This window comes from Seriola lalandi, unplaced genomic scaffold, assembly GCF_002814215.2.
Source record: "Seriola lalandi dorsalis isolate HSWRI2012SDOR001 ecotype SW California unplaced genomic scaffold, Sedor1 jcf7180002054519, whole genome shotgun sequence".
Classification (NCBI taxonomy): domain Eukaryota; kingdom Metazoa; phylum Chordata; class Actinopteri; order Carangiformes; family Carangidae; genus Seriola; species Seriola lalandi.
This window is the reverse complement of record NW_019525072.1, coordinates 2,631,412-2,656,909: the sequence shown is the minus strand read 5'-3', so window position 1 is coordinate 2,656,909 and position 25,498 is coordinate 2,631,412. Positions and strand designations below refer to the sequence as shown.

Genomic DNA, 25,498 nt, shown 5'->3' with positions numbered 1-25,498 from the left:
ATATTATGCATTTCTGTATAAAAAAAAACAAAAAACCTTTTTTAGGCTTATTGTTACCAATATGACAGTTTATTGTGATTTTATGTTTGACTAAGTCATTTCATGTAGTCCAAGTTCACATCCTAAAGGAGTTTTAAATCGAAAAAACAACTGGACTTGATTATTTGTCTGGGAAGACGTTTCACCTCTCATCCAAGAGGCTTCATCAGTTCATGTACGCATCTGACCAGGCTGGGACTGCGTACATGAACTGATGAAGCCAAATAATCAAGTCCAGTTGTTTTTTCGATTTAAAACTCCTTTAGGATACTATGACCTGGACAAATGAGAATATGCACAGGCTCCAAGTTCACATGCATCTCACTGCAGCGTCAATAAGGAAGGTCTTATACCATACCAAGGAATGTTTGCATATTAATGTCTGCAAAGTCATGCTCTTATACAACATCATATTTGATAGTTGAGAAGCCGTGCTCATAAATCAAGTTTGGCCTCCTCATGGAGCTCCGTCACAGGCCCACAGGTCATCCTTCATGATACAGAGTAGTGTCTCGGCTATGACGAACCTGAAACTCCTCAGCTTCTTCATTGGTTTATTTCCACAGTAATTCTGTGTATTGATAAAGTGTCATGGTTCATGGAAAAAGCCATACCCTTGTATGCGCAGTATGTAGCAGCTCCACCCCACGGGCCTCCATACACTTTGAGGCGTCGGTGACTGACATTGATATGTGTCAGAGGATCCCTCACAGGGAAGCTACTGTATAGATTTATTCACTCAGTGCAGAGTCATAGCGCCCTCCGGTGGAAGGGAGGGTAATCATTACACCCCCCACACCCCCACCCCCAACCATCTCTACTCATTTCCAGAACTCCCTCCCTGATGAAAGGGTACAACTCAGTTTCTTTAATATCAGAAATAATTCAATAAGAATTGTCTTATCTTTTTCACAGTGGTTTTCATTAATTAAGAAGTTATTTGAATGACCGGCAATATAAAAAAAACCTGTGATGGAAGTTCATGAGGGACGGGACGGGACAGACTGGGGGGGGGTGAGGTTGGGTGCTGGGGCTCAGAGCACCAAGCTGTTGTATTAATCTGCAAATTTTCTCAGATGACGCAAAGACTGTGACTTTGCCTCCCGTCCCCTCTTCATCTCCACATCCCTCCTCTCTCCGTGTCTCTCCCCGATGCCTCGCTCTTGTCGGATGGGAGATAGCATCACACAGCAGGTAAGCCTGGTCGCCTCCTTGTAGCAGGTTTTCTTTTTTTTACCCTCCCATTCATTCACCGCTGACACCATTTCTCACCTTTGAGTGATTTTGATTTGTTTGGTGTCTCAGAATGGCTCAGTTTGATTGTCTGGGGCTCAGTCGTTTATGATTATTGGCTTATTGTGCGATGTTTTGCCCATGTTTTATTTTTGTTTGCAGTAATTTGGAATCAACAGCAAGTTTGTGATACCTGGTTTCCAAAGTTCGCTGCAGAGGGGATTTCCGCTTTTTAAATCTGCTGTTTGAACATGTGGCATCTGTAATATCTTACCAGTTATCAGCATTGTCTTAGCACGCTGTCTGCTGTCAGAGAGAAGAGGAATCAGAGAGATTTAAGGAGTTTCCAAGGCGTCTGTTGGCCAAATGAGAGGATGGATTTACTGTACAGAGGGAAATAGCTGTGCAAAATTCAGTCCTGCTGGTGTGAGGAGCGATAGAGAAGCTGCGACGACAGATCAAAAAGGAAAAAGAGGAAAAAAGAAGGGAAGCAAGAGGAGAAAGAGAGAGTTTATAAATAGCAGAGCTTTACAAGGGTGAAGAGAGCAGATGTGATAGACAGTCTGTGCTTAAGGAGTTCAAACAACAGATTAATACACTCAGATTATTGTCCGAGGGGGGTGGGGGGGTGCTGGACACGTGGACACACAACACACACTCACACACACACAGATGCAGACTAAATCACACAGATCCATGCGAAACATACTCATCACACACAAGCTCAAGCATTTTCTCTCACTCACACTTTATGACTCAATTTCACATACTGACAATGACTCTCAGACACACACACACACACACACTAATCCTTTCCGTGAAAGTTTCTGGCTGTATCTTCCTCTCTTTCCAAACATCCATTTTACTCTGAAACATTTCGTTGATTAGTTAATGGACATAAATATTCTGATAATTGATTAATGATTTCCGTCATTTATCGAGCAAAAATGCCACAATGCCAATTTCATGGTTCCAGCTTTTTAAATGTGAAGATGTTCTGCTTTTCTGTTTTGTCTCATTGCAAATTTGAATTTTGGAAACCTTTTTTTTTCGGGCAAAACAAAATACATGTCACATTGAGCTCCGGGAAGTCTGGATGGATATTTTTTATGCTTTTTGACATTTTACAATATTTACATGATTGTATGTATACAGTAATCTCACTCACACTGTGTCCACTCAGATTAACAGTTTCTCAAATATAGAATAAAATGAATGATCAATCTTAATCAATGTAGTATTCCAAAAGTTTTAAATATTCACAACTCAAAGCTTTATCTGGACACACTGTCCCATAAATGTAACCACTAAAATTGCAAAACAAGCAGGAAACCACTGATGCTAAATGTCAGTAAGATTATCTTTTTTTCCTGATGTTAGTTGAAGGTCAACTAAACATGTCAAGTGAGGACGTACGGACCCATGTGGTCACATCGAACCACTGAGAGTCCAGATTGACGCTGACCTAAAGGGTTAATACACATCGTGTAACCCCCCCCACCCCCCCACCCCCTGCTGTGAATACCATGAAGCAGACACGTGTTTGATGGCAGTGGTGCATACGTTGAGGGAATTAGGTACCACTCTGCTTTGAAGTGACATGCAGTGTTTCTGTGAAATCATGCATCTAGATTATGTGCATCTGCAGAGGTTTAGATGCACCGAGTTGGGCCGACAAGCTGAATTACCAAAATGTCTATTATGAAATCATATATTTTTTCAATTAAAAAGAGAGCTGATGCAAAAATTAATCAATATTGAGAGTAATTGTTTGTTGCAGCCCTAAACTCAGGGCTTATTGAACCTTGCTTTGTTTGAATCACTTAGTCGACAGAAAATATAATCAATTTTGATAATCGATTGATTATTTTTCAAGCAGAAATACTAAAGATCCTGTATTTCTAGCTCCTGAAAGGTGAATTAACTGCTTGTCCTAATCTTATGTGATAGTAAACTGAGGGTCTGCAGGTTTTGGACTTTGTAGTATAGTTGGTGGCAGTCAGTGCATGCTTTTCTTATTGAAGGTGGTCCGAGTGATTCTGTGGTGAAAAAAAAATCAACACTATCCATCAGTCAGCACTAGGGGACGTTTGTCCTCATGCACAGCTCAAGGAAGGAAGGGGGGGGGCAGTGGGAGCAAGAGATGGTAAATGTGGCACATGCTAATTGAGAGTGCCAATTTCAGGATTACCGGGAAAGGAGAAGTCTACCCGGAGTTTTGAATGAGATTGATTGGGACTGCAGGCGAGAGACTGGTGGAGACACCAACGGCAACATTAGGTCAAGTGCACGCAGGTACTAATAGTAGCAGCGTTACGTTGGCATATACTCCACTGCATAATTGCATTGTGAAGAAGAGAGAGGAGAGGAACAGCCAAGAGAAGATCAGAAGAAGAAAAGAAGTACTGGGATCAGGCAAGGACGAGGAATCATGTTAACATCAGTGAAGCTTTCAATTGGTGAAGACTGCACTGTCAGACTGGGAAGGAAATTCAGCCCTGGACTCAGCCGCTGGGACTGGACCGCACCCAGATAGGGCTGGGGAAAACTTTGTGGATGTTTAGACGATCCACCAGCCCATCAGGTTTTGTCCCGGGATCTTGATAGTCAGTCCGACTATGGTGGAGAGACCTCTGAGACTTGAAAGGCATGGAAACAGATGCAGAGATTGCTCTGTTTCTGCTTGACAGGTGGGTAACATTAGTTTTGCTCTGTTCACAAACACAATAGATCAGTATTGTTTTGTCCTGTTTGCTGATGTTTGTGATAGCTAATCACAACTTGTAAGTTAGCAAGCAGGTACCAGTATCACATTGTGTGTCCAGTAATGTAAAATCATCTCCCCAGGGAGATTACTTTCTAGTAGGGCTAAACGATACAAAGTAGAGAATATGATTTGTAGGCCGAGGAATCTCTGCAGCACCACAACGCTTATGGTTCTAACAATGCACCTCAATGTTGTGTCACATTTTACCCTTATCAAAAAAATTGCAGCTCCTGCAATTTTTTCCACCTCCTGTGATTTGGATATTACACTTAAGTATATTGCTATTCAATTACATTTCAATGAATTGTGCAGCCCTACTGTGTAGTTTGGCATGATATGCTGTTGGTGTGGTGCTAGCAGGAGAGTATTGCTGTCTGCAGCTGCTGTGCTGGCTATGGGAAACTGCCTCGTCCTCTCTGCGTGTTAGTAGCAGCAACTGTAGCCACAGTTCGCTGTCTTGTTGTTTTTTCTATATCATGTATTTGTCTGTGCAACATGTGAAGGGATTTATAGCCATGAAGACCGAAAAACAGCAGAGCAACGGTGACGTTGCCTATCTTGTTAGTTTAGCAACAAGCTTTCAGTCCTCTCCTCTGTCACTGTAGTTTTGTAAAAACAATCTGAACAACTAACGCTCACTAGTTTTTCTTCCAGTGTGTTTTGGGTGTTGTTAGTTTGATGACGTTTTATATTATAAGGATTGGTTTGCTTCAGCTTTGAGAAAGAATATCAACTTCCATGCCATATAAGATGATCTGGATTCCGTCGTTGCCTTAGAAATGCGGGTCCATGAATTTGGGGGGCGGTGCATCTGAAGAAGCACTGAAGAGAGCAAATATCAATATGTCTTTTTTTCCAGAATTGCTTACTCTTCTTTTAGTGCAAAATAGTGAAGTGCATGAATTTCATGATACTAAATGCTGATATGACGTGGTCAGGAAAGCCACACAATTAAATTTTCATGTTTATTCATTTCTAGCCAGATGTGTGTTTGACACCAGTACATCATGTAGTGTGTTGTAGTGCAGTGTTGTATTGCTGCAGTGACCATCCTCATCTCCTTCTGTTGTACAAGGGGAGGATGGAGGGGAGGGGTGAGGATTATATCTCGAGCCCTTTGCAAAGCTCACACCAAACAATCAACCATTGGAAGTAATCCTCTGAAACACAGACACCAGCACACAGTTACGAACACACACACATATACACACACACACACACACACACACACACGTGGATGTCTGCTTAATAATATATTACAATACATATTTCTAAATTCCACACACATAGATTCAAAGAAAATCTACACATCGCGGAAATTTGTTTCATCTCCTCAGTGAGCAGTTAAGCATCTATAAATATGAACAACCTCTAGCCTCAAAATAAAATTGATAAAGTAAAGGTTTTTTTTATTGTTTCGATGATGTCCACTCAAAGCATATGTACAGTATATAGTAAAAGAGAGAATTTAGTAGGAGTTGGGTTCCAGTGATCGGATATTCTCTTCAAGTAGCTAAAATGTCTAAAATTACAAAAATCATTGCATTATGGCTAAATAACAACTAGAAGTTGTTTTCACAGATAATTAACTACCAATTATTTCTTGACTAATAGGTTTAGATAGATTTAGATTTATTGCTATCACTTAATTTCTTCTACTGAAGTTAAAATGCTAACTGGCTAGCTTCGTCTTGTCTAGTTTTGTCATTTTCTGATACTGAGTCACTGCAGCGCAGAGTCTGCCCTGAAGAAGTAGCACTTATCAAAGAGCATATTATAACATTTTGTATTGTAAATGCAATGATGTCTGAAGCTATCGGCAAGACTGGTAAGTAAACAGCTGTTAATGCTAATGCTGGCTATGTAGCAATAGCAAAACTAACAAATAGCTCCTTTAAGGTTCAATGTCACCTAGAGTCTCATTTCCACACACATGCTTGACATATATACAGGAAACTAATGATCCTCATGGAGCTCAATGCAACATTGAACCAAGATTAAAGACATTAAATTTACTATAAATATATATTTAAAGTGTTATAGTGTAGTATATACATGTAAATAGAGTAAAACTAAAATGATCCTACATTAATAGCATGTAGTCTCTATTTCTATTGGCTATAAAGGCTAAGTAGATACATACAGAACAGATAGAGTTGGGGAAACCACATCCAGATTCTCATGTTTTATCACAGATAATAAACTTACTGTGAGGTCAGTTAAGATCAGAGGCAGGCAGATTGGGAGGGAGGACTTATAGCTGTATAGCCAACAGGCATCTGTCTGATCTCTTGAATTAACATCCGCGATTGGTTAGAGACCTGGTTGGATCATTAATGTGGACGACCATAAGTGGATACAAGAAGAGGGATTGACAATCCTGTGACAGCCAGGCTGAAATCAGTTCTGAGGCAGTTTTGTCGTGTCCCGCTCTGGTGGTATGTGCACCTTTATCTACAGCAGCTCCTGTACATTTACAGTAATCAAAGCCTGCTCTTCTGGGAGATTAACGCATTCTGTCATCGCGGCCCATCCTCCTGGAAACCATGACGATTAAGAAGATGTGTCGTAAGTACATGACTGCATGTGGAGATTGATTGTGATGGTTATCACGCACTGCATAGGTCATCATCACACATCTGATGGACTAGCAGAGTATTTACATTGACGACCCCCATGTTTATCCAGTTGCCATTATTTTGAAAGTCGCTGTGGTAGACTTTCTGTCTTGCGGCTTCATTCGGCTCATAAGAGCATGTCACTACCGTCCAGCTGGGGTTAGTTCCTTGTTTCTTTGCTCCAAACTTGGCTCACTTTGAAGTCAGTCCACCTTCATTCTTGTGCTTTTTTTCTTTTGCTTCCATCACTAACATGTGTTTCCAAAACTCTCACAAAGACTAGGCTTCCCTTCAAAGGGGAATGCCTCCTGGTCTTCAGCCTACCTGGCAGAGTAGTAATACCTGTGTCGCGTTGCTGTGAAATCTAGGATTTACTGTAAGCTTCCTGACTAAACAGGCTGAACCCGCTGTCTTGAATTGCTGTGTTTTATTAGGGACTCTTAGCTATATGATGTAACAGACCTGTCTATGACCAGTCGTTCCTCTCCTGGCTGTTGCTCTGATACTCTAAACAGCATCTGTTTCTTGTACTTTGCTGAGTACTTTTCAGGGAAGACATTAGAAAAATTAGAAAGTCAGATTCAACCCTATAAGGCTGTAAATATATTCCGCTTTCCTCAGCTGAAAGAGAGCCACTGGGACTGTTCAGTAAGAGCTGGTTCCTAGAGGCCAGCTAGGTTTCGTCTTGAGCCAGGTCTGACATTTCCTGGAGCAGGAAAATAATCTGTGTGTTGGGGAAAGAAGACAGATTTGCAGAAAGCTCTAGGTCCTTCAGTATGTCCTTGCAGCTTATATTCGTCAGCACCGCCCTCCTCGCAGAACACATGCTGTTGCTTCATTATTTCTGACCTGCTCAGTGAACAAAGGTTTAATATCCAGCGCTCACTCCTACAGAGGATGACAGGCAGCCTTATTCTCACTGTATTATTCTGTACACATGTAACAGGAATTTAAATGGATTTATGTGTTTTTGGAAATGTGTGACCTTTCCTAGATCAGAACTGAATAACCTGCATCTCTAAAATGTCAGTTTGTCACAAACCAAGAAAAACAGCCTTGATCCTAGCTTAGACCATGTATCAATTTTGAATGTACCCACCAGGTTTTGAGAGGATTTTATCTGCCCACAGTGGTCGTTGAACCGTATCAACACATAGAGGAAAGGGTCAAATCTTTCAAAACTTACCACCTTGTCCATGAGTGAATTTCCAGAAAAACGACTGTGAGAATGTCTTTCTCACTCCCATTCCCCTCAGAACACTCGTATAAATGAAGTGCATGTGACCAACTGATGTTACCAAACAATGTTCATGCTAAGAATGACATAAGGATTGAAAAGAGGATTTGTGAAGACTATAACAGTGGAACCCCCTCCCCCTCCTCTCTTCAGTGCTCCGTTCACCGAGGATTATACCTCTGCAATTGAAACTTGGCAGGGCATTCTCCGCCCCAAAATACAACGTTTTAGATCACACAGGCAATCTGCCTTTGTGCCTGGACTGGCGACTGTTGCAGAGACTATAGCAAGGGGTAGAGATATGGCCAAAGGGAGCGAGAGATGAGAGAGTGGAGGTGAAAGCGTGGCACCAGACAAACTAGTAGGTAACAATTTTCATGCCCCCTCCTTGTCTACTCTACTTTTGGTGAATGTGTGCGACTGTATCCCTAGCGCTGCAGAAAATGCCATCGGCACAGCTGATGGATTATAATCATATCTGATTGCAATTGTCTCACTGAGTCGGCTTGTTTGTAAATGTGACATTCATACTTCTGACAAGGGTTTGGCATGGCCATGCTGCTCTCCAGATGTGTTTATATACGATTAATGTTTAGAGATGTAGTCAGTGGGGTCTCTGTCGAGCAGAAATGTGTAGTGTTATTGGACAGTGGACACATTCTTACTTGTTGACTCTTCATGTTGTTGGTGATGACTTTGCCTCGGAGGGAAATTAGATTGCTTTAGTAACAATCCTGTGTTGACACACAGGAGCCAAAATAGACTTGAAGTGATAATTATTAACAGTTGACAGGTGTTTATGGCTCTAGGGTGAGAGTTCAAAATGATCAAGCAGAGTTAAATTGACTGGCTAATGACGGGTTTTCATCAGTTTTTCACTATTTGCATCCTCTCTTATTATTCACACTACTGAGGAGACAGTAGTAAGACACATCATACTTGAATTTCATCAAAACTAAATTATCCTTCAGGGATGGCAATGTCAGTCTGTTGGTCCACCACTTTCATCCAGACTGACATATCTCAACAATTATTGGATGGATTGCCGTAATGTTTTGTACAGCCATTCATGATCCCCAGGGGATGAACCCTAATGACTTTGGTGATTCCTTGATTTTTTTCTGTAGTACCACATTTAGACATTTATGGTTCCCAGACCATGTATCCTAATAAATTTAGCAATTCCCCTGACAGCACCAGCATGTGGCTGACATTTGTGGTTTTGAGTGAAATCTCTCGATAACTACTGGAAGGAAGAAAAAATGGAAATATGGTGGGTAGGGTTGTAAACATAAACTGCAGGGGCTAGCATGGCTAGTGTGCTAACCACAGCTGTCCACAAATTTGGAAATTATAAAGAATTTTAGCAAATGCTTTACTGTCATTAACGTCTGTCATTGTCCTTACTTATTCTTTCACCTGCAACAAATATATATATATATATATATCATGTTTCCTGAATCAGTCAGTCCCACCTTCTCTCTCAAACTCGCTGGACATTTGCGAGCTTCACAATGTTGTGTTTCGAATGTCAGATGGAATTTTGTGCGAAGCAGAAGCCCAATTTGCGACCACAAGAAAATGTCTCTCCCTGTTCTGCATCGAAATTAATGGGAAGTGAATTTTGGTCTGACTACAGCTTCAGTCTTGTTCTTTCCTGTACTTTTCCAACATGAATTTAGCCATTAAATAACTTCCACTTAAGCCTGTGTCAAGTCCTGTCAGACCTGTCAGTCACAGGTGGTCCAACAGCCAGGGGCCACATCTCATGGCTCCTTGCTGACTCATTCTTTACTGCATTCATCAACTATATCTTTTCCTTAATCAGCAGCTCCATATTTTGTATAGTATTTAGATTCTGGCAGTTTCTGCCTTTTCCGTTTAGAGGATGATGCACAGATTACATCTCTTGAATTGTTTCTTCATGTCCTGTTTAGCTATCGCCTGCTGTGTTTGGGTTGCCTGCAGTTATGCTTCTTTACTTGCCTTAGGAACCACAGCCAAATACTCAAAAGGCATTCTTGTTGTGTGAGTGAGTGGTAGGTGTCTCTAATCCCCATTTAAGAGCAGTCAGCCACCCAGAATCGTAACAATGTGAATCCTCACTAGCTACAGGAGAGGAATGTTTTGTTAAGATGGTCTATAAACAATCCAGAGTCTTCATATTTGACAAATCAGTTAAAAGATCCATGGGTGCATCATTAACCAACACTTAATACTGTGCACGCCAGTGCATGCTAAAGGATGTCGAAGCATGTGTCCTCCCAGCAATAAACCCATTCCTCCCACTGTCTCCACAGGCAGGATGACAAACCAGCCGACAGCCAACCAGTCCAACACAAACAAGGAGAAGGAGAAAGAAGAAAACCAGCGAGATGACAACACAGAGGTTGCGTATAAAGATGCTGGCCACTGCAGCCGCAACACTCACAACCTGCTGCTGGGACTCACTGTTATGGGTATGCATGGACTGGGAAACTGCAACTTCTATCAGCTTGTGTACCGCAAAATGGATTGTAGTCGGAAAAAACGTTAAGGCATCTTATGACTTCAGAAACATTTGACAAAAAAACCCATAATTCCAGCTTTTGGTTAACATAATTAAACATGCCAGATCCCAAAATTCCTGCATTCTTTACTGTTCGAATAGAATTGAATTTGTGGTCAGTATTATAGACATTTGTGCTGCAGCAAATATTAACACGCACGATCCTAAATGTACAGACTCCATGATCATTTTCCCACGAGACATCTGAGGCTTGTTGTTGTCATTAGTCTTCCTCTGTAAACACTTTGGTATGTTTCTGCATAGCTGCGTTCGTTGTCAAAAAAAAAAAGCCCTGCGAAGTCAAGAAGTGTGTTATTTTTGTCGGTCATTTATCACACAGATTCAAACCCAGATTTAAACCCGTTTACATTACAGTAGACGCTTCTCATCAGTCAGAGGTCTCTTACATGTCAGATATGAAACAACACAGTTTTGGGGGCCAGAGGAGTAGGTCAGTGTGTCCACCAGTACATTATAAACCGAGGGTCTGTCATCTCAAGGTTTCTGAAAACTATTTGAGGTATTTCTGATATTTGGGGCTGATATATTGCACCAATCTAACTAAGTACACAGAGTAGCATTTATCTATGATTTTCTACTTCTCAAGAATCATGGGACTGTGAAACTCTGCTGAACCCAGACTAATGAGCAGCTCTTTGAGGCAATGGGACTGAACAGACTTTTTAAATGGTTTGAGAAACTAATGTGGACCTAATTTGCAAAATGATTGCAGAACAAAAAAAAAACTTAATAATTTAATAATGTAATAACATTGATAATGATAGTTATTTTAGTCGAAATACATAGTTTTATCCCTACTTGAAGAGAAAAACTTTTCCAAAAAATTACTCTGAACAATGAACTCTCTCCTCTCCTCAGGTGTTGTTATGGGGGCGGTGTTTGGGATGGTGCTGCGCTACATGAAGGTGACGGACAGCTCTGTCCTCACTATGATTTCCTTCCCTGGAGAAATCCTCATGAGGATGCTGAAAATGCTCATCCTGCCTCTAATCATCTCCAGTCTTATCACGGGTGTGGCACTACACACATGTGCAAGCATACACACACACACACACATCCGATATACAGTAAGGTACATGTGGTATAAGTAGAGCATTCTTTGGAGTGAAGCCGAAGAATGACTGATTTGTTTGTCTACACCACAAGAAATATTGGTAAATCAGTCTCTCAGATCAACATTTGTATTCACAGTCAAATACCTATACAAATATTGGATGGATTGGGTTGTAACGTGGAACAGATATTTATCCCCAGAAGATGAATCTTTAATAACTGTTGTGATCCCCAGACTTTTCATTTAGCACCACTAACAGATCAAGCTATACTAGGAGAGTGCTGCTAAACAGCATAGCATGCATACTAACAAATATAAAATGCTAAATGTTACATCCCAATTAAATGTGGACATGTTAGGTAAGTTAACATTCTTATGTTAGTCTTTAAGATTTTTTTTTACTGCTGGAATCAGACGTTGCTTAATAAACTATACATTGCATAATATGGAAATGCTAAAGTTTACACTAAATATCAGTATGTTAACTGTACGTAGCACTCTTACGTTAGCATGTCAAGAGCAGTTTTGAAACCAAGACAATTCACATAGTGTTGACTGTAGCTAACTAGTTAATGCATCCAACAAAGACAGATAACAGGGTGGGAACATGTGGGACCAGAATACTGCAAGTGTCAAACTTCCAGGAAAAAACACTCTCATTGTCTCTGTGGACATTTACAGGGATCCTTTTGATCATCAGTGAATGTGGACACTAATGGCCATCTGTCTCTTTCAGGGCTGGCTGGTTTAGACGCCCGTTCCAGTGGCAGGATGGGTAGTAGAGCCATGGTGTACTACATGTCCACCACGATAATCGCTGCCATCCTCGGGGTCATCCTGGTTTTGGGGATCCACCCGGGGAACCCCAAACTGAGAGCGGGCGCATCGGGCACAGTCCCAAAGAGCCAGGAGGTCAGCAGTCTAGACGCCTTCCTCGACCTGATCCGAAACCTCTTCCCTGAGAACCTGGTGCAGGCCTGTTTCCAACAGGTACGTCTGGTTTCATTACTCTGTCCTGTTGCAAGCATCAACAAACATAACAAATATGGAATAAATGTCAGAAATTAATAATTAATAAAAATGTGTTATTTTTCAGTCCATAATTTTTGTGTAGTTCTTAGTTTGTCTTATAATGAAACATGCATTATTCAACAAGCTACGCTGAAAAACAGATTCAGTAGAGTGATTTTCAACAGTGAGATTTAGTGTCCAGTAAAGCTAAATGCTGTTTGAGAAGTTATGTCATCCAGTTTGTGTTCAAAGTTGGCAAAGCATCTCACAAGAAGGTACATTTAGTATCTGTTCTGGAGCTTTCGGTCATGTCAAACAACCTTCTGCAATTCCATAACAACTGACTGAACTGACGGTTAAATATTAGAAAGTCCCCTCTGAGTTCCTCTGAGAAAGCCTTAAGTCATCATCATGTCTGTACAAGGGATCAGTGAGAAGTTTGACAGGATGAAGGAACTGCAGGGAGATGTTAACGAGTGGGGATTCTCTGGAGAGCCCAGTTGTCCTCCAGACTTCATACACAATGTTTTCTACATGTGTTCTACCACCAGCAGCTAGTTAGCTTAGCTTGACAGAAAGACTGGGAAACAGGTCTAGCATCTGTAAAGCTCACAAATTAACATGCTGGATCTGTGAGTGTGTACAGGACTATTTCTTGCCTGTGTTTACACAAACCAGACATATTAATTAGTGGCTGTGTAGCTGTGTGTTTACCATATAGATGTGAGAGTAGTATCAACTCTCAGCATTTAACAAAATTTAAAACTATTCCTCTAAAGATTTAGTTTTTAATTCAAATACATTAAACTTAAACTAGAATTTAAGACAACTGAAGTCATGTTTCACACATTTATTGTACTGCTGAAACAATGATTAGTTGATACAAAATTAAAGTAAATTTATCAAACATTTGGTGTCATCTCTTTATCAATTGTTTGTTTGTTTCATACCATTGTAAATTAAATACTTGTTTTACTTTTTGACTGAGAAAACAAGCGACTTGAAGGAATCACTTCAGGCTCAGATAAGCTGATATTTTAATTTGCCATTATTATTGAGCCTTTTAAACGCCAAACAGTTAATGAAGTTAATACATAAGCGGCTGATTCTTAAAAATAATTCAGACCAGTAATTGCAACCCTAGTTTAAATGTTCAAATTGAACGTCCATATCGTCTCTCTGTCATGCGTGTGTCTGAATGATTAGAAGCAGTTGTCTGTGTTTGACTGGCTGAGGATCAGCCCTTCTGCTACTGCTAATCTCTTTACATCTGTAACGCCACATCCTTATTTACCACTGTTATGCATCTGCTGGTGAACAGGGAGCACTGCGGAGAACGAGTTTATAGACTCCTCTCTCTCTTCTCTCCTCCCTGCGGTATCCTCTGTTTTCTCTCTTTGTCTTTGTGCCTTTCTTCACTGCTCTCTCTGTTCTGTCTACATCTCTGTTTTACTGCTTCTTTTGTTTGTACTCATCGGGGATTCTTTGAAGTCATAAAGGGCATAATCGCTTTTGCAGGAAGGATTCGTCCTTCACTTTTCAACCTTTCAGCCATCCTGTCTTCCTTTTCTTTCTCTTTGTTGTCTTTATGTGAGAATCTCATGTTCCCCCTTTGGCTTTTTTCTTTAAACACAGTTTATAGTTCATTGTGCTGCTGCCAAGCTTTTGTTTGCTCTCACACCAAACGAGTTACACAATCAGGGTTTTGCTATGTGAATTGGAATCATGTCAGTTCAGTTTTAGTCTGAACCCCCTGTTTCATCTGAACGTGGTTCTCTCCTCCCTCCAGGTTCAGACAGTGCTGAAGAAGGTGCCGGTCGTAGCACCAAACCAGACTGAGCCCATTTTAGTGAACAGAAAGAAACTGGAATACAAATGGGGCATGAACGTCCTTGGTGAGTTGATGACAGCGTACGCTTTGTGCTGTCCTTCATGCTCAATTTACTTTTTTTTCTTTTCTTTTGCATTTGCATTGCATCGATTTTACTCTGCTGCATGTTGGAGTTTCCGCTGACGTGCCGCTTTGTGTCTTCCTCAAGGCTTGATTGGCTTCTTCATCACCTTTGGTATCTGCATGGGCAGGATGGGCGAGCGGGGGAAGATCATGTGCGACTTCTTCAACATCCTCAATGAAATTATCATGACGATGGTGTCTCTGATAATGTGGTCAGTGTTTTTTTTCCCCTGTGCGTGTTTGTGTTTGTCTATCTGCGCGTTTGCAAGCATGCACAACACGTGTCTCTGTTTTTGCTCATGTTGGCCAACGGCTGCATTGCTTTGACATTCTGGAGATACCACACAAGGAGGTCGGTGACAGTGATGGATAGGGTGAACACTGTGCATGAGACAAATTGTGGGAACAAGCAACAAGGTTGGACAGGGAAGACTGAAAAGGAGAGAGAGGAAGAGGAAGAGGGAGAAAGTGTGTTAGTGAAGGACACGGACAGATGGAAAGAGAGAGAGGGTTTCCCTGGGTCATGCTGGAGTCTGTGGTATGCTGGGGAGTAGCAGGAGCCAGGGCCCGGAACAATGTTGTGGGTTCCCAGGGGAGGCGTGGTGGAAGATCTCCAAAATGTAATGGATCCACCAACGGCAGAGGAGCCACTTGGCAGCAGAGCAGAAAGCAGATGCGGGCAGGAGGGACAGCGGGACGTGGAAAGATGCGTGTGAGAGCATGCCTTCAGAGAGCGGTGCGCGCCTTGAGGCTTCGCAGGACCCCGGCTAGTCGCACAGAGAGCCAGAGTGTAGTGGCACTCAGAGCGGGGACGGGAAGGGAGGGGAAGGGGTGGGTGGGGTGTTTGGAAGAAAAACAGCAGGATTCTTGTCTTGCAGCTCTCCTAGGCCATCTAGATGTGCAGCTGGACACCAAAGGAATTGCGTCCTTGTTCGTATCACTCTCTCAGTATAAACAGATTACTCATGCGCCTATGGAGCCAGCCAAACACCGAGTCCAGTGTATACAAAAACACGTATCATACGAGGAACACATCCATCAGATCATATACGCGGCATACTCCACCAAACAACTGTCAGCGAATGCCAGCGTCAGGGTTGAGCTTGCAGCTGACCTGAGGGAGCAGGCCGCTGTCATGATGAGACCTGCTTTGACTCGGACCAGGAAGAGCTTAAAGGGGAACACCGCTTTAATTCACATGTCCCACAGCGGTCTGTGCTCATGAACAACTGCACTCCAAAGCTGGAAACTAGAGATCCAAGAATGTGTCATGTCTTCAAGTGGAGAAAAGGCCTCCTTTGACATTGAATTAAGATTGATTAGGTGTTGGGCTGACATTTCACACTAACACGAGGGGGAAAAAAATATTTTTTCTTCTTTGTCAGAGAAATTGGTCTTAATTTTTAGCTGAAAGACTTTAGCTGATAAACACATTTGTGCAGCAGCTCCAAAAAGAGGATGGTTTACTTTTTAATAACTAAAATGAAAACTATGAGAGTTCTGCAGTAATGAAGAATCAAGGAGTAAAAACATGTTGTGTGTGACGTAAGATAAGAAGAAGAAAGTCAGCAGCAGTAGATCTTCAGTTTTCATTTTCAAGTTTCAAGCACAAATAAACTTCAGAGAAAGAAAGAAAGAAAGAAAGAAAGAAAGAATGAAAGAAAGAAAGAAAGAAAGAAAGAAAGAAAGAAAGAAAGAAAGAAAGAAGAAAAGCATTGTTTTCAAACCTGGTGGTTTTTCACCATTTCTAATGTTTTATAGACCAAACGATCATCAATCAATTAAATAAACCGCAGATTAATTGATAATGTAAATAATAATTAACTCATAATCATTGCAGACCTTAAATGCATGATGTTGTTTTTGTTGTTTGATTTGCCCGAAGAATCATCCCAGATATTCAAAGTGCTTTACATTATTACATTAATTATTGAAAATTATTTATACTCCACCCTCCTACAGTTATTAATAAAGTATAGGGAATATGTGAAAGAATATGCAGAAAGAGGATGTGACTAATAGAAAATAAAACCACTGTTTTATCGCAACCATATCCAGTCATTTTCTCCCCATCTCTGTGCTCAGGTACTCTCCTGTTGGCATCGCCTCTCTGATTGCGGGGAAGATTGCGGCCATCGGAGACCTGGAGATGGTGGCCAGGCAGCTCGGCATGTACATGGTGACCGTCATTGTGGGCCTGGTGATCCACGGCGGCTTGATCCTACCTGCTATATTCTTCGGCATCACCAGAAAAAGCCCCTTTGCTTTCTACTCTGGAATCTTCCAGGCTTGGATCACCGCTTTGGGCACTGCTAGCAGGTATGACAGCCTGCAGGAAGTATGTGTGTGTGTGTGTGTGTGTGTGTGTGTGTGTGTGTGTGTGTGTGTGTGTTCTGTTTGGGCATGTGTTAACACATGTGTGTCACATGTTTCTTTTACAACATCTATTCCTCTTGCAGCTGCTGTATTTACTGTGATTGATCGGCGTAGCCTGCCACTTGTTTTCAGCTATTTTGGTAAAATCTGAAAGGGCAAAGAGGCAAATTCTGTATTTACACAACTGAACTGACAAATCAGGACAGCAGAGCCAAATGTGTGTAAGCGCAGGCTATCACAGACAAGTCCGTGTCTGATAGATCCTGTGTTGTGGATGTCTGAGCCCTTGGATTAGCCGTCACCAGCCAAACTGTCCACTGCTGTATCCTGCCTGGGTCGGCTCGGCTCGGCTCGGCCAGTCTGGGATTCTGCATTTCTGCTGAAACCAACTGTCATATTGGCACATTACTGAGGCTTTGGTGAATATGGGTAATCCTATCAACGTTTTCTCTAATTATATTATGACCCGAGCTAAGCAGGGCCAGAATCAAATTCCTTTAATTCACATGTTGGAGGATTGCAACAGTGGCCTACACCAGCTGTTAGGAGGAGGCTGTCAGCCGACTCAAATTTCTACTGCTTTTTTTTTTTTTTTGTCTCTACCCCAAACATTACCCCTACACATCCCTCCTCACCTCTACACTTCTGTCTTTCACCACCTGTCCGCCTATTTTATGTCCTTCAACAGACACTTTGCTCCTGTTCTTTGTACATCTGCACCTTTTTTTTTTTCTGACTCATCATCTCGTGGCGCCTTCTGTTCTCAGTGCAGGGACGTTACCCGTCACCTTCCGCTGCCTGGAGGAAAATCTAAAGATTGATAAACGCGTGACTCGCTTCGTGCTGCCCATAGGTGCCACCATCAACATGGACGGCACAGCGCTGTATGAGGCCGTGGCAGCCATCTTTATTGCCCAGATGAATGACATCAGCCTGGATGGTGGACAGATTATTACTGTCAGGTAAGGCACATGGGGGAACGGCCTCTCTTGGTGGATTAGTTTCCAGTTTTTATAGTCTTGAGCACAGTGATATTAAGGTGTCAGTATACTCCATCAGATGGTTGAGTGGCCCCCCCCCCCCAAACATCTTTTGGACACCTGAAAATCTGACATTCAAAACCACTTCATGCAGGGATTGGCCAGGTACAGATGTAAGAAAGAAAGTGAAACTAGTGAATTCAGTGAGAATTAAGATGAACTTTACTGCTCCAGAAATAATCAAAAGTGCACATAACAACATTCTGTACTGCTTGTTTAAATAAAGCCGACAGTTTACGCCTTAAATCAGTGGATCCAGTGTCGGTCCATGTAACATTTGCTACCAGGCTGCGAGAAAACAAAGAAATTCTTATCATAATTTAACTGAATAATAACGATTTGACTTAAAAGCCTATTATAGGCTATTTGTGCAACAATTACACTGATCTTCTTTTTTTGTCCTGTATCTACGTATGTGTTCGTCTTGCGGTTGCAACTACGCAGTCAATGTGACAGTGAGAGTTTGAAAGTTTTTACAGAGGAGGTAAAAGAGATAAAAGGCCTAACGTGTGTTACATTGTCCAATAATCTGAACTTTACTTCAGATGTGATATGCACCAAAGCTCCCCCCCTTTTTGGTAATTTCACAACATATAAAGTCTTGCAGTGCATAAAAGTTTGGGAACCCCAAATGAATTGATTTATTTTATTAAAATTTCTATTATTATTTATTATTTTAGCACAACAACATCTAATTTGCTTCAACTTGTGTCAGTAACAGTCTTGACAGCTTGGTTAAACTTTGCTGTGAACGATTCTTTTTTTTGATCTTATGCAAATTACCAGATAAAATACATTAAAATTCACATAATTCACATAATAAAAGCTTGATAATACTTTATGTACTTGAGTGTATGTGACAAGGTGTTTGTTGTCCATTATTGTTGTTTACACCATCTTCTGAATATAGCAGGTAACAGGAAGTTGCAGAAGTACCAGCCTGAAAGTCACATGACACCATGTCAACATTTTTATTGGATTTTGCACGGCTCTAGCTGTGAATAGTTAAAAGTAGTTCTAAGTGTCTGTTTTAATTGTTGAGATATTCAAGTTAAAAATGTTTGCAAGGGGCCACACGCTGCGTAACTCCAACTTGTCATTAAAACATTTCTCATTGTAAATATACTATTGTAAGCATGCAGTCAAAGTGACTAATGTAAACAAAATCCAGGAGACAATGTTACGTGACTTACATCAATTTTAGGTATTGTACTGTATTATCTAGAGATCAATGGCAGTCTCTGTGTGAATGCGAAATCGTTTCTGAGGTTTCACCAAAACATTTAATTCTGATTGGAACCAGTCTAGTTGAACCAGACGGTGATTGTTGTGGAGTTACAAATGATGTTCAGCACTTTGAGGGTTGTTTATTGTAGGTCTTTTATCAATCACTGTTTACCACCAAATTCCTAAATCTAATTTTCCAAAAGTTCAATAAGAATTGTTCTAAAATCAAATCCACATGTGCTGTTTAAATGTCTTGAACGCCCTACTGAATGTCCCAGCTGCTGTGGGGTCATATTTGGTGCTGTGGTTTCTCAAAAACGATTGAGATGTAATACAGAGCACTGAGATCAGACAGAACGGCATCGTGTAGTAAATAAACTGTCCAAACTGGCCTGCAGTCACAGTGGGCACCAACAGTAACTAAACTTTGCGCATATATATGGCGTTTATATGATGTGGTAAATTTAACACATACCACACCTCATATAAATCTGTTGTCCAGCAGAGGGTCTTGTTTTTTAATCCCACAACTCACCTTCTGCAATTATCTGAATGTATCTCTGTGAAGGAGAACGGTGAAATATCTACTGTGACATTAAAATAACTCCATACTAAATGTATGGTAATTGTAACTGTGATAATCCTACAATTATCATGCCAACTCATTCACAGTCTTTCAGTCTAAATCCAAGTGGTATCCAGTACCTTTTAGGGCTCTTCCACACCAAGTTTATTGGCTTTATTGGCGGCCATTCAGCCGAGTAAGCGTGCTGAATCAGCAGCGAAGGCACTGGGTGAGCTCTCTGAATGCCTCTTCAACCACGTGAATCAGCAATTCCCACTATTAAATGTGGTTTCACCTCTGCCTTTTCTGTTGTCGTCACAGTCTGACATCACCGTGGTCTGTAAGTTACTGACAATGATCCTTTGACTGAAACGTTTCGCTCTCTCTTCGCATTTAATCGCCTTTTGCCCATGGAATAAATGAACTCTTCTTGCATCTGTCGAGATGGCAAACCCTTTTACAGTTGTTCAAGAGTGACGCAATGAAATGTTCAACTTTATAGCAACTTTTTTTTATCAGGCATGTTCTCAATTCATATAACAAGTACATTAAACTGTTTCTCAGACACAGAACTTGCACGTCGCCCATTAACTGTAGTCTTTGTCCAAGTCCACAAGTACACGAGGTACGGTGTGAGGGGTGAGTTACACAAAACACTACAAGTACTTTGTTGGCCTCACGTCTTGGAGGTTGCATAAAGACCTTAAAACACTTGCCAGAGAGAAAAAGTTTTAACCAACCTTTGACCATCGCATTGATGGAAAAAAACCTTTTTCCAGGTCCTTGCCTCAGCATGAAGATGGTTATGCTTCCTTGTCTCTCCTCCGCAGTATGACCGCTACCCTGGCCAGTGTTGGAGCTGCCAGTATTCCCAGTGCTGGACTGGTGACTATGCTGCTGATCCTGACGGCTGTTGGCTTGCCCACCCAGGACATCAGTCTGCTCATCGCTGTCGACTGGCTGCTGTGAGTCAGATGTCCGATAGGTGGAGGGCATATGAGTAGAGAATGACAGTCTCAAACATTTATTGAGGGGGATTGTAAAAAATATTGGTGTTATTCAGCTGTTGTTGGGTCTCCTCATTTCACTCGCTGACACTGATACTGTTTGTCCACTCAGTGACAGAATGCGTACCTCCATCAATGTGGTGGGCGACTCGTTCGGTGCCGGGATCGTGGACCACTTGTCCAAGGCAGAGCTCACAGAACTCGACGCGGCGGAAATGCAAATACTCCCGCCAGAGGAGGAGCTCGATTTCATCCCTCCGCCGCCGATCCTCACAGAGATGGACCTGATCGACCCTCTCAAACCGCCCGAGCTGCCACCTCGCTCCCCTCGCCCACCCAAACAAAACCACCACAGCCATGGCTTCTCCCAGTCCCACTCCATCACTTACTCCCCATCCCGTTCTGTCCGATCTCCATCACCTCGCTCCATCCGTTCTCCCTCTCCGCGCTCTGTCTGCTCCCATTCTCCCCGGCCTTTCCGTACTCATTCACCACGCCTCCTCCGCAGGACGGAACCGGGCTACTGCGCTCTGCCCAGCCATGATAACCAGGTATCTACCTGCCACTGCTTCTTCAGTTTGTAGTGTAATGTCTCAGATTACATGTGTAACACAATGCTGACACGCTATTTGATTTCATGTTGATGTGTGGCGACTAATATTTTGTACCTTCTTGCTCCTTGAGGAAGTTTGTGTTTTGCAGTGCAAGTTGGTCAAAGATGGGTGGATGGATGGATGGATGGATGGATGGATGGATGGATGGATGGATGGATAGATAGATAGATAGATAGATAGATAGATAGATAGATAGATAGATAGATAGATAGATAGATAGATAGATAGATAGATACCTGCCACCACCATGCTTCACCATTGAGATAGTATTGGGCAGGTGGTGAGGGGTTTTGTCCAGACATGACTCTTAGAATTGACAACAGATGAAACATAAATATATTAACTCAGCTTTGTATTTGGAGGCTTAGATCTTATAGCTTTTTTTTGCCTTAGCATGGTACGATTAGCATTAGCATTGGGCACCAGAGTCCAAGATCTACCAGGGATCTGTTCTTATATGTTTTCAGGTAAAATGACTATCTCTCCAAACCCTGGTGGATTCCTTGAACGTTTAGCTTGTGTTCAGTTTGTCAGTCAGTTAGTACCGGCCACGTGGTCTGCCTGATCTCATCTGTGTGTCACTTTGCTTTCTCAGATTCCCACACTGCCTCGCTGCTACAGAGAAAGAGACCGGGAACGGGAGCGACTGAGGCGAGAGAGTGAAACTGAGGAGGAGGAGGAGAGGGAGAGGGTTTTGGGTGAAGTAAGCGATGGCGAGGAGAGTGATGACACTGCTTATGATCGGAGGCACGCCATCCCACCAGGCGACCTACCATGATTTGGATTTTTACTACCACAAAGCTTCCCCATCAATTTGTTTCCGTTTTATGACAGCTTTCCCCACTTTAGTGCACCACTCTGCTTTTTAGCAACGGTCCAGCAGAGGTCCACAGTGGATTTCCAGCTGGTTACGTTGCTACTTCTTATATCTGTTATGAGTTCAGTGAACCTGGTCGACAGGACTGATCGATAAGCTCACTTTGCGCGTAATATTCATAGATATTAAAATGTTGTAATGACAACATGCTGTAACATTCCTGAAAACCAGCCCTGACATTTGGTTTTCTGCAACAGAGCTTAAATGGAGCGTTGTTTCCCTTGTTTAATCATCTGATTTCCTTTTTATAGCTCTGTTACTGTGTTGATTTGTCATTTTATAACCAAACTTAAAATGATCCCGTATGCCTGAAATTCTTTAAATATGCCTGATACCACAGAATTGTGATTCTGCTCTTGATGAGAAAAGTATGTTGCTGTTGTTACCAGCCTTTTAATGCACAACCACGGGTTATAAGTTGCTCCTTTGGTCAACTCCTTCTCTTCTACTTTTAATTTCTTGGCAGGAAGTGAAAATTATTCAACTTGAAGGAATCGTTTGACATTTTGGGAAATATGCTTTTTTGCTTGGTTGCAGAGAGTCAAAATCCATCTATCAACACCTCTGAACTTCACTAAATAGCACCTTATATCTCTTAAAATACTAACTTGTTTTCCGGGTTCTAGGACTCATTCCTGCAGCACTCTATGTCAATGTGCTGCCTGCATGTTTGTCCCACCTGTTTTGTTGCTGCTGCTTCGTGTCAAATTTATTTTATACATCTGTTTCTTTCATGAGCCAGTAAGATCAGAAAACATTACTGACAGAGATATATTGTTAATAGGTACAAGATGCGTCATATTAAAGGACCTATTTTTTTGCTGTGGCTTCATAGCCTACATTAGCATTAGCATTAGCAGCTGTTTACTTACCAGTCCAAAAGAAATTTGAGTTCAGAATCAAACTTCATTTCTTTACTCACCAAGAGTGAGTGGAAAAGGAATGCTAATGTTAGCTCTTGTTTCTATCATTTTTTTTCTTCTACTGAAGTTTGCATGCTACCCAGCTAGCCCCGTTCCGTCTCGTCACTTCCCCATAGCGACTCACTGTAGCCTCCACTGCCCTGATGTCTTAGTGCTGCTCAGAGGGCATTTTAAACCCTCTTGTCTTGTGAAGACAATGGCGGCTGAACGATTACCACCACCCACTCCCGGCAAGAAACCATTTTTGGTGGCAGAGAAAACTTACATATAGCTCCTTTAATTGTAGTGCTACAGGTCAAGTAGCTAAACCAACTTCTGAACAACAGATTTATTTTTGGCGGCAGAGGAAATTGCTGTCGTAATCAGGAGCTACAGTGTGTGACTCTGCAGGTGCATGCAGGTCGTTGAATAAGTATTTGCATTAAAGCAGAAATAAGTTAATGTGTCCATCTGGGGGCACCTCGTGGATCACTTGGTAGAGCGCGAACTACATGCTTAGTCCTGACAGCAGCAGTCCGGGTTCGAGTCTGACCCGTAGCCCGTTGCTGCATTTCAGCCCCTCTCTCTCTCCCTGCCTTTCCTGTCTCTCTCTCGTTCAATGAGCTATCAGAATAAAGAAAAAATGCCCCAAAAAATAACAACAAAAAAAAATGTGTCCATCTTATGCTTTAGTATTTTCTTTGACGAAAAATGTAATACATGTCGTCATAGTTCTCGTTTTTTGATGGTAACTTTTTATTTAGTTTTATTCTCATTTTTGTTTCTTTACACTAAGCTAAGGTAAGCAGCTGTTGGTTGGAGCTTTATATTAATGTGCAGACACCAGAGTGGTATCAGTGGTATCAATCTAACGCTAGGCTATAAAGCCAACAAGCATATTTCCCAATATATATCAAACTATTCCTTTAAATGCCCTCAAGAATACAAGAAGACATTATTTTTATAATTCTCTACCTTCTTGCATCTCTACATTTTCATCCTCAGTGCTCTTCTTGCACGTCACCTCATTTTCCTTGACAGCAGTCACTATTGATGTTAATATTGTCTATATTATCTATGGTTTGTATTTTCTTGTTGTGGTCTGGTGTCTGAAATGATGAGTAACAAGCATGCTGTTTTAATTTTGTTGTATGTTTAAATTTACTAGTTATTTTACTATTACTTGCGTTTATCATTTTGAGTTCTTAATTGCTGTAAATTAACTTCATCAGTCTCCTCTGTCCCACTGAATTGCCTTTCATATTAAATTAAAAATGCCTCCCTACATCCTTAGGTCTTAACTCAGATTCACAGGTCCAGATTGTGTGTAAATTGTATGTAATAAAATCTTAGAGAATTATTTGAAATAACTTCTAATGATTCCTCTGTGTTTTCTCTGCTGTCTAAGTAACTTGTACAATCTGTGGGGGGATTTGCACTCTAAACGGGACGTGCGTCAGTGTTTGGTGTCTAAAGACAAAGGAAAAATCTGGCAGATCGAGATATTACTGGGTGGAAAAGTTGCTACAGACACACAAACAAAAAAAAGAGAGAAAAAAAGAGGCTGCGCTTACACATTGATGAAACAAAGACACACAGAGATACAAACACACTTAATCCTCTCAAAGAATAGTTAGAGATGGGAGAGGCAGGAGAGAGTGAGTGATGGGAGAGGAATCGGAGGGCGGCAGATGGCCAGAAAGACGTCAATCCTTTTCATTCTTCCCAGACAGCATAAGGGCACTGTGGGTAATTGCAAGCAGGACTGACGTTAGCTTTGGGTCACTGCACGTCAGAGAGGAGAGCAGAATGAGGTGGAGGGAAAAGGTAAAATGCAGCAGGTCACTGCTCGGCAGAAATCTGGAAATCTGACACTGTCGTGAAGTTTGTCTGAAACAATGGGAAATTTAAGTTGATTGATTGGACGCTGTAGCCGACGGCAGTCTGTGGAATGAGGCTGTAATCTGTCCTGTAGCATGAGAGAGAGCTGTCCCTGCAACACATGACATGGGGATATCACACCATCTGAGGCGACAGGGGGTCAGGAATTTAATCACTGCAGTCATTGAGAGGACTCGAGGTCCTGTGTGTGTGTGTGTGTGTTTGTGTGTGTGCGTGTGTGTGTGTGTGTGTGTGTGTGTGTGTAAGGGGTGGGGGGATTGTATTAGGAGCTTAATTTGCTCTAAAACCCTGTCAGTTTTCTTTACTTCAGCTCAACTCAAACATATTCTTGAGTCTTTAGTTTTTATTACTGTTGAACATGTGGGAACAATGTTATTCAACAATTCAGTTGTTTGATATTATGTTCCCTGAAATGTAACTAAACTCAGTGGAGATTCATTTACTGGACCTCAAAACTAAATGATTCACAGATAAAGACAAATGGTCACAGTAAACAGCTCAAACTG

The 25,498-nt window shown here is 41.6% G+C and overlaps 1 protein-coding gene across 1 annotated transcript; it reads left to right on the top strand.

The window, feature by feature from the left end:
• Positions 1-1,136: 1,136 nt before the first annotated feature.
• Positions 1,137-24,460, top strand: slc1a9 (solute carrier family 1 member 9). The gene is made up of 11 exons (XM_023413833.2): positions 1,137-1,233; positions 10,195-10,353; positions 11,322-11,474; positions 12,254-12,507; positions 14,318-14,423; positions 14,568-14,694; positions 16,568-16,801; positions 17,626-17,820; positions 20,521-20,655; positions 20,810-21,248; positions 21,907-24,460. The coding sequence occupies exons 2-11, from the start codon at positions 10,200-10,202 to the stop codon at positions 22,087-22,089; spliced, it is 1,980 nt and encodes a 659-aa protein (XP_023269601.1). The 5' UTR covers positions 1,137-1,233; positions 10,195-10,199; the 3' UTR covers positions 22,090-24,460.
• The last annotated feature ends 1,038 nt before the right edge of the window (positions 24,461-25,498 follow it).

Coding starts and splice junctions, on each gene's coding strand:
- slc1a9 (XM_023413833.2), top strand. CDS start 10,200: ATGACAAACCAGCCGACAGCCAACCAGTCCAACACAAACAAGGAGAAG. Junction 14,424..14,567: donor ATGGGGCATGAACGTCCTTG/GTGAGTTGATGA, acceptor GTCTTCCTCAAG/GCTTGATTGGCTTCTTCATC. Junction 20,656..20,809: donor ATCGCTGTCGACTGGCTGCT/GTGAGTCAGATG, acceptor TTGTCCACTCAG/TGACAGAATGCGTACCTCCA.